Genomic DNA, 9,651 nt, shown 5'->3' with positions numbered 1-9,651 from the left:
CCCACCAGCAAGCCGTCCCCCTTCCTCCTTGCAGATGAGGGTCCCACCTCCCCCCCAATCATGCTTCAGGAACGGAGTTTAAGTTTTTCTGGTTCGGTTTATAAACCCCAGTGATCTTCTGCCCATCCCACCGCGTGTTGTTTGTTAGGGGGTGGCTCTTCGTGCTGCTGGTGCACAGCCTTGGAGGAAGCATCTGTGCTGGCCTGGTCCAAGCTGCTGCTGCTCTCCTGACCTCATCCCTTCCAGCTCCCGCTGCTCCCGTTCCTGCCCTCCCCAAGAGGAGCAGAAGGTGTGGGGAGACTGTAAGGACATACTGAGGCTGTTCTCAAAGCAGGGAAACGAGACCCCGGAGTTAGTGCTCTGACAAACTAGAAAGTTTCAAATGCGTAAGTGATGGTACCAGCAGCCGGCACTTTAAAATAACATTTCTTCATGGAGAAAAGACAGACATTAAAAGAAGCAGTGCGTCAGTCCGGGAACTGATTCTGGGAACGTTTTGCATGAGTTTCTTCAGAAAACAGTAGAGAACCGTGATGGTTTTACCCCCTCCAAACACGTCCCTTCAAACATCCCCTTCAAACTATGTCCCAGGCTCGCTAGTTCATCATTAACAAAAAAAAATGAAGAGGAAAAGCAGTGTTTCCACAGCGCAGGGAGAGGTTCCCCAGATGTCCTCGCCCAGCTCAGCCGTCTGGACCCGCCCCGCGTGGCAGCGCCACCCAGCGCTGTGACATCAGCCCCAGCCAGAGACACGCCGTCGTCAGCAGGACGGGCTGGGAAAGTCGCTGCGTTTTGTTGAGGGGGGAGAGGGTTGTAAACACGGCGTCTGTCGTGTTCCTCGGCAGGGGCAAGTTGCAGATGCTTCCTTCGCAGCAGGAGGTGCAGATCTGAAAGAAACCACCTTGTGACTGGGTGTTGTCGTGGAATCACCGAATCATCCGGTTGGAGGAGACAGACCTTTAAGATCATCGAGTCCAACCGTTGACCCTGCACTGCCAGGGTCCCTTTTTACCCCGACTAAGGGAACCAGTGAAAACCAGAGGTGTTTGCTCGAAGCAGAGCTCACAAACCAGAACGTCAATAAATAAATCAATCGGTGTTTATTCATCCCGGGGGGGGGGGGGGGGGGGGGTGTTTCCAGAGGGAGCCGGGCTTCCCCCCACCCATTCCAGTAAGAAAACCATGAGATGGTCACTGGGTGTCTGTGGCAGATCAGAGGGGACGAACCACGGGGCAGTCCTGCAGCCAAAGCGCTCCTCAGCCGGGAGGGAGTGGTTTGCTCCCCTGAGCTGCTGGCAGGAGAGTTATTTAAAGAGATTAATTATTCTTTTGTTCTGGGAGAGGTCAGCGCTTTGTTTCTGGAATGAATGGGAATGAGCTGGAGCTCACTGCAAAGAGAAACTTCATTTTTGACGATGCTGATTTACCCACTGAACCGGTCAGACTTCTGGTGGAGGCCAGAAGGATTCCGCCCAGTTCTTTTATTAAAAAAAAAAGGTGGTTTTTATCCTATACCTTGTATTCTTCGTGCTTTACATACGTGCACCCCGTGGACAGACAGTCCTCTAACGGCACACACCGCTTGGTGACAGAGACACTCTCTCCAGTCGCTTTCATCATGTGTTGGCTAAAGCAGTACCTTGTACCTGGAAAGACAGAAAAAAAGTGTTTATCGATCAAATTCGAGTTCTGTGATAGTCTACAAATAGGAAGAAATAAGAGGGAAGCCGCAGGTTTTTTTCAAATCAAGAGGATTTTGATGTATTTATTGCAGTACATAAATGTCACTGAGTACACAGCCACACCCCAGGCTCTGGCGCAAACCTGAGGTTTCAAAGCGCTCTGGAACGTGGGGTTTGGTCCCAGTACGACTGTTCCCCCGCACCCCAGGGAACATCCTTCACGCTCTCTGTCCCTCAGCTTCCCCAGCTATAAAATAATGCCAAAATACCGGCAGAACAGTTGGGGGACTTACGACTTTCTCAGCTTCCCAGTCTTTGGGAAAAGCTCCGTGAAATGGACTGTCCCCCCAGTATTCCCATCGCATCTTCTGCACATTCCTTCTGTCGGCTCCCTCATCCCCGAGGAAGACCATCCTCCTCCTCCTCCTCCTTGTTTAAGCTACTCTCTAGTGACGCTTGTCAAACACCCACAAAATGAGGAGCGGGGTGATTGACAAGAGCTGTGGTTGTTGGTTACGGCTTTATTTCATGCTTTACTTGTCAGAGAGAAGCTGGAGGTGCTCTTCCCCTTCCTAGCACTCCGAGAGGACCACACCGGATTTTCAGCACAGGAAACATGCCATTATTATGTATTGTTTTTTCTCTAAATTATACCTTGCTTATTAATCAACCTTATTATTAATGAAATTGTTGCTTTCACGGGGCGAAAAGAAGGAGTGTAATTAATTTAAAGTGAACATTCCTGTCCATCCCTCGTCTCCGACGGGCAGAGCCCTGCATACTTCTCATGTCTGAGGCATTCGGCACCAGCCGAGCGCGATTGCCGGCTGAACACGCTGTTCATGGGGCAATAAAATCTCTCAGACATCTGCCGTATCTTTGACCTGCTCTTAACTCGAGCACGATATCCACACAAACAGACATCTCTTATCGCCGGGGCCGGAGCTGCTCGGTGTCCTGGCTTCCATCAAACCGGGCACGGCTGCAACACGCAGCTTTTGGTGCGTTTTCCAGGCTCTCCTGGAGGGGCAGGGTGCAGCTCATGGTTTTACCCCGAGGGGAGCAATCCCTGCACCACAGCTTTGAGCTTCTCCCAGGGTCTCGCCTGGAAGTGCCATTCCCCAGCAAATCTCGCCCTTGACAGCTCCCAGATGGAGCAAACAAAGCGCCCAACACCCCATAGCTCTGTTACGGCTGTTTCGTCTTTCTCCCAAGTGTTCAGGCTCTTCCGTTCTTTCTTCCAAGCGTGTTCTTTTAGAAAATACTGTGCAATCATCTCGGAGATGCGCGTTTTCCCTGCACAGGGGCACCAAGCACGCCCCTCCTCACACAACCATCACCAATGGCAAGGCAGGGCTGCAGCTACAGAGTAAGTCCACAGTAAGTAATGAGAATCCACTGGCTCGAATGAGTATTCGCTTCTGCACCGGGTTCAGGTCTGCCTCTCTTCTCAGAGCAGGCCAAGTGCAACGAGGACAGGCGCTGCGGGAAGGATTGGGCTGGAGAGCACTGGGAGAGCCCAGAGCAAAGCAGAGGTGGGGAAAATCGCCACATCTAACCCAGGATGGGTGCTTTGCAGATAGGGAGGCTGCTGGCCAGGGGCACGGAGAAGGAACTCCAAGCTGAGCCTGTGAAGAACATAGGTCCAACACTATAAAAATTTGACCGAAAAATAAAAGAAATTTAGAGCAATTAAAAGAAAACATTGCAGCATGAAAGTTGATGCTTCTAAGCAATGGGGTGCCCAAGCCTGGCAGCGGTATGGCCACAGGGCAAGGATGGATCTTGGTGGCATCATACCGAGCCAGCGTGGAATTATGTTTCCTGAATTTTGCAGTTCCAGAGTGTCTTTAAAGGCACTCGAGAGCCAGGCGGCTTGGGGTGGGATATTCAGGCTGTCCAGCAACAGGTTCTGTTACGAAAACATTCAAAAATGGGATCGTGACTGGAATGAAATGAGATTAAACTGAAAGAGGGGAGCTTGAGATGAGGTGTGAGGAAGAAATTCTTCACCATGAGGGCGGTGAGGCACTGGAACAGTTGCCCAGAGAGGTGGGAGAAGCCCCATCCCCAGCAGTGTTTAGAGCTGGGTTGGACGGGGCTCTGAGCAGCTTGGTCTGGTGGAAGGTGTCCCTGCCCATGGCAGTGGTTGGAACTAGATGATCTTTAAGCTCTCTTCCCACCCAAACCAGTCCATGATTCCATGATCATCTGGTGGATTTTCAGGGCTCTCAATTTAACTGACCCCTGGCATGACAGGTGACACCGTCACCTCTTCTTTTGCATTTTTCCTTCCTCTGGTGGAACTGTCTAGTGAAGACGCTTCAGCTACAAGATATCTCCAAACATCTACACACAACAGACCGCCTCAGTGTCCACCTGCCCGCGGCATCACCCAATGGCTAATGTGCACACGGTCCGTGAGGTCCACCTCGTGGGCACCCTCCTCTAGCCTTAGAGGGAGCACGGATGAAGAAACCAGCTAGCGAAACCAGAAGTCACGGTGCAGCCCCACATCCAGGCTAAATGTAAGCAAATCAGACCCACGTGTTGAGAGCCAGCAAGGCTGGGACACGTCTCCAGCAGGAGAAATTGGACCTCTCTGCTTTAAACCGCGTAGGATGACACTGAACCTGGTATTTCAAAAGGCCAAAAGTCACATGATGACTTTTGAGAGCCCCCTTCCCAAACCACAGCCTCTAACAGCACTGGAACATCACCTCGGTGGTCCTGGCCGTCAGCCCCTTCTCGAGTTGTCAGCTCGCCCCCAGGCCATCCAAAATTAGAGTACCGGCAGTATTTTGGGTGCAGGATTTCCATACAAATTAGATCGCTATCCCAGTTCCTGCTTGAACTGAAGCTAATAACTAGCAGAAACCAAGATAAACTTAACCCGAGCAAAATGGATCCCTGCAGCGAGGGAGGCCATGCCATGCGTGTTCCTCTCCAACCCCCAGAGATAAGGTAATTACCTGAGCAGATAACCCCAGCCCCCAGAGCACGCCTGGAGTCACGCCTCAGTGCTGAGCTGGCACTTCTGCGGCTTCCTCGCGCAAACTCAAAATGACATTTGAAAATCAAAGCGACAAGGGAAAACACTGCCGTAGTAAAAGCTGTCTGATGTGGAAGTGTAAAGCTAAGAGACACCAACAAAACGCCACGGTGTCCATCCCCTGCTCCTCTGACACGCAGCAGCTGCTGACTCAGCGGTTCCTCCACCAGCTGCACCGTGGCGGGTCTCTGGGCTCACCCAAAAGCCGGCAGTGAGGGGCTTGGTGTCCGCGCTGCTGGCAGAGCCGTGCTGTGGCTCCAAGGCGTGCGGTGGTGGGGCAGTCTGGGCTGTAACGCGCTCCGCATGGAGTACAACGTTATCAGATCCCTCCAGTTTGAGAGGATAAGAAGTTGTCTGGGCTGAAGATTACAGATGGACTCAGATTTCCCGCTAGCCCCTTCTCCTGGCAAAACCCCGTCCTTGTTTCATGAACATACCATGGGTGTTGTACCAGCAGGCAGGAGGGCTGGTGACCCTAACTAGCAGCTCTGGGCTGGGTGAACGCAGCTGAGGAGTTACAGGCGCACCGAAGCAGGGTCTTCCCCTCCCCTAAACAGCCCCCAAGTTCTAACTCCACTCTCCAGCTCAGCTTTATTTCTTTCTCAAGCCATTTCTGGTGGCAGTTACCAGACCTCGGAGCCGCGGCTCTCTCCTTTCACAGCGAGCTGCTGGTGGCCATTGAAACTCCCGTTAGTCCTGCCAAAACAGGGAGTGTCCGTGGACATCGGTCTCATCTGCTGCCAGCCAGCCTGGTCTCTGTTAGTGCTGTTGATGTCGTGCTGGTCTCAGCTCAAAGTAAATAAATTCCAGGACAGATAACGTGCTCGGACACAGCCTGCAAACACAGCTGGTTCCTCCCCGCAGCGCAGGTCACTGCCTTTCTCCTTCCAAAGTAAATGTTTTCTGAGGGCACTTGCAATGTCCCACGACAGACCACGGGCATCCCGGGTAGATGCGGAAGCGCCAGGGGAGCGGTGAGCCCCGGCAGCATCGCTCCACGTGTTGCCATGGCTACCTCCTGCCTGCACGCAGTTCCCACGCAGCCCATGTCCAGCCCAACTAAACGAGCTTCATTGGGGGCTGTGGACAGTCTGAATTGGTGCAACGAGGACAAGTGTAAGGTCTTGCCGCTGGGAACACATAATCCAGGGCTGCAGCAGAAGCTGCCACGTGAGGAGAGGCTGAGAGAACAGGGTTTGTTCAGCCTGGAGGAAAGAAGGCTCAGGGGAGACCTTACCACCGGGTTCCAGTCTGTACAGGGTGGCTACAGAGAAGATGGAGACTCTCTTTTTGCAAGAAGTCACGTGGAAAAGATGAGGGGTGATGGGTACAAGTTAATCCTTGGGACATTCCAGAAAATCTTTCACTTGAGAACAATCAGCTGTTGGAATGATCTCCCCAGAGCAGTGGTGCAGCCCCCAGCATTGGACACGTTTAAGATTTGGCTGGACAGGGGCTGGGCCAGCTTGTCTAGACCAGAATTTTGCCAAGAAAGGTTGGACCAGATGATCCTTGAGGTCCTTCCAGCCTGGTGGTCTGTGATTCTTATTGCCTCGTGAGTGTCTCAGAAAGAGAAGTGGTAAGGGAGGGGGAGATCTGGGCTTCTCACTGATTCCTGGATCTGATATTTGGGTGCCTGTATTCCAAAGCCCTTTCCGAACTGTCCCCAACTTCGGACTCCAGTGGGACTTATGGGCCCAAAATACTGAAAATACCTCGCTGCTAGATGGAAAGAGTCAGCCCCAGCTGCCCTGAAGTGTGAGCTCATGCCGAGGCAGAGGGAAGCAGACAAAGGAAGTACCAGTCCCCCCAGTAGGAGAAATACAACCCTTAATGAATGTCAGCCTGATTTAATTTCCAGCTGAGCCGGAGGAGTACAGGAAGCAGATGAAAGTCCTAAACTTCATCCACCGCAAAGAGACAGAAAAGCTTAAAGGATTACTCATATCGCTTACACATCTCTCTCGTTGAGGAGGCTTACAAGTGGGAGCAGTGATCTCCAGCATCTGAGTACGCTCCGGGAATAATGGGGGCTCAGTGCTGTCCCGCGGCGGGGACAGCGAGCGGGCGTTGTAAGGTGGGGCGAATTAAACGCTAGCATGCAGCTGGTTACCTCTTGGACAATAGACATCCGGAGCCCATCGGTTGCACTCGTAATTATCCGCTGCCTTTTCGCAGGTGAAACACTTAAATCCGTGAGGGTACGGTGTGGCTGGAAGGAACAGCAATAGGTGGTTAAAATGAGCCAGTTAATCCGGTTCTCCCCTGCTTTTCCGAGGCACACAGCAACATTTGTTCTCTTCAGACATGTCTTGCTACAAGTGTACCCGTCAGCTTCATCAGGCTGGTCCTGATTTGTAAGAATCCTATCACCAATAGCAATGCAGATACAATGAGGACTCAGTTCAGCCCAGAAAAGGTGCCCACTGCTGACTTCAAAGGGTATCAATGTGAGCAAGGAGACTTACCCTCCATCCAATACTGCTACTTTATCACCCGATAACAAAATATCAGATGGACTCAAACACTCCTGGAAGCTGTCCCACCAAGGAAAGGCGCTGCCCCTTTTGAAGGCAGCCTGATGTCACCAAAGGAAAGAAAAACTCATTTGCTGAACCTCCAGTTTTTAACAGGAGACTCTGCCCTAATTCATCTCGCCAAACAAAGAGTGGAACTTCTAAGTGGTCTCCTGGCAGGACTTCGGTAGCACATTCAATATATCTTCAAGGTGCTGCCACCTTCTCAGAAGCCAAATGGTGAACAGGTCACGTTTATCTCCACGGGGTGAAGTAAGCTGAACCTCCACAGCCCCACGGGCCATATTTCACCTCTCCCTTCTCTTCACCTCCTCCCCTTGCCCACCGGCTCTGGGCCAGAGCCCGTTTGGGTATGAGAAGTGAAACAAGAGGCATTCACTGCTTGTTTCCCCAGGCTCCTCTGGGTATGGCCAGCAAGTCACCTGGGAACATCTCTGGCAGGGTTGGTGCTGCCCTCAAAGAACTGCTTGGGGTGGGACAACACAACAGCAGTAACTAAATTCAATCCTCTCACTGTGGACCTCTAGCAGGTCACAGTTATGGAATAAAACAGGATTTTCTTGCTTGTACAGTACACACATTTTTCAGCCTGCGTCAGAAGGGTGGTGAGATGTCTCTGGGAGCAGATGACAAGCACACCTTTCTTCTTAATTCTAAAGTTAAATAAGCTTGTATCACCTGATGAATTGAACAGACTAGGGACACTCCGTGGAAGATCTTTGCGATGGTCTGGTTTTACATCAGCCTGGCTTTATGAGTACTGGGGATATTTAGTCAAACCCTGATGTTTATGCTGCCTTAACGCATGTTTGACCTTGTCCTTAGCCCCGCGCCGCGGCCGCCCGTGGCTTTGCAGCCCATGTGAAGGTGGCTTACTGGAAGGGTGGAGGTAGACGATGTCCTTCACGGTGAAGTCCCTGGGCTGCACGGCTGGCAGGCAGCCGGCCAGCAGGCTCAGCAGCAGCGCCCATGCCGGCATGGGCTGCGAGGCCATCGCCGGGCGAGGACGTACTCATGCGGCGGCCGAAGAAAATCACCTGGGCAACAGCAGAGAACAAGGGTGAGCAGAGAAAACCCACACAGAGCAGGGCCACCACCTTGGCCCTCCAGCAACCCAACCGCACCAAAACCATGAGTGTCCCATGACCCCCAGCTCCGGCGCAGGCAGGCAGTGGTGTGGTTGCTTTGGCTCGACTTCAGTGACATCCCTGGCACCACCTGGGAAAAGGACTCGGACAAGCCCTCTCCAGCCCAGAGAGCTGCAAACAGGAGCCAAGGGGAAGGGTGGTCAGGTTTGTCACTGAATTTAACCAATCCACAACTGGTTTGCAAAAACCACAGTAGGACATTGATGAGGTCTTTGGACACGGCATTGCAACAGGATTTAACCACTTCTTTCAGAAAATACTGGAAAATTCCAGGATTACATCAGGAAGAAAGGAGATGGGGTAGCTGGAGACCTGCCTGGGGGAGCAGCGATGGGTTTCCCACAGTCACACTCCAACGCAGGCTCACACCCTTCAAAAACGCACCTTTTGGACAAACCAGAAGCTCCACACATCTCAGGAAAGGTGAGGAGCTCCGGCTGCTGCATGTTGTCTCTACCTTCAGCTGGGTGCTGTTAATAACATAAAGTGACTGTTGCCTTTTTCTCATCTGTGCTCCAAAGGGTCTCATTCCCTCTGTGACGCTGTTGACAAATGATGCAGCACATTCTTCCTGTGTCGCTGAATGAAGGGAACTAATTCAAGCATAAAAAAAAATACCCTCTGTGGTACCACTCACAAAAATGACCCAAAACCAGCAGCATCCCAATCCCCCACGCGCAGGCTGTGAGGAGCCCTCCAGGAACACACAACACTCATGTATCATTAAACACACAGCTCATCCTAGTAGAATTCCTTAAAAATAAGGAAAATGTGTCTCAAAAACCAGGACAGGAAAGCCCTGAGAGGACGTGGCTGCTGAGCCAGGCAGGAGCCGCTGGCATCCACCCAGAACACACAGGTTTGGGGGTTCTTTTCCACCCAGCCTGAGCAGGAGATCTGCAATACCCAGATATTTCCTAAGCAGCTTTGAAAGCGGGGTGGCTATTATTCAATATATCAGACTTTTGTTTTTCTCAGGAAAGGTGTTCCAGGGGTGGGGATGTAACCTTCCACCCCGGCTCCTAATGTTTGTCTTGCAGCAGAGACCCATGCAGGACTAACAGCGTGATGGCCGTCGGGGGGGCTGTCGTCATCCTTGGCTCTTATCTGGAAACAGCCCTTTTATTAAAACACCACGAAACCCATAAAAACAGTGAGGGGAACAGATAACGCAGCGTGGTGCATTAGACTGTGCTGGTTTGACCTTACGGAGGAGGAACTGCCGATTTCCA

General features: G+C 52.0%; 1 protein-coding gene across 1 annotated transcript; it reads right to left on the bottom strand.

The window, feature by feature from the left end:
- Window positions 1-683: 683 nt before the first annotated feature.
- On the bottom strand, window positions 684-8,265 carry LYPD6 (LY6/PLAUR domain containing 6). The gene is made up of 4 exons (XM_010138485.1): window positions 8,148-8,265; window positions 6,848-6,946; window positions 1,516-1,646; window positions 684-887 (listed from the first exon to the last, which is right to left on the bottom strand). The coding sequence occupies exons 1-4, from the start codon at window positions 8,263-8,265 to the stop codon at window positions 684-686; spliced, it is 552 nt and encodes a 183-aa protein (XP_010136787.1).
- Between the last annotated feature and the right edge of the window lie 1,386 nt (window positions 8,266-9,651).

The sequence above is a fragment of the Buceros rhinoceros genome, unplaced genomic scaffold (genome assembly GCF_000710305.1).
Source record: "Buceros rhinoceros silvestris isolate BGI_N320 unplaced genomic scaffold, ASM71030v1 scaffold16596, whole genome shotgun sequence".
Classification (NCBI taxonomy): Eukaryota; Metazoa; Chordata; class Aves; order Bucerotiformes; family Bucerotidae; genus Buceros; species Buceros rhinoceros.
This window is presented reverse-complemented; position numbering and strand designations above follow the sequence as displayed.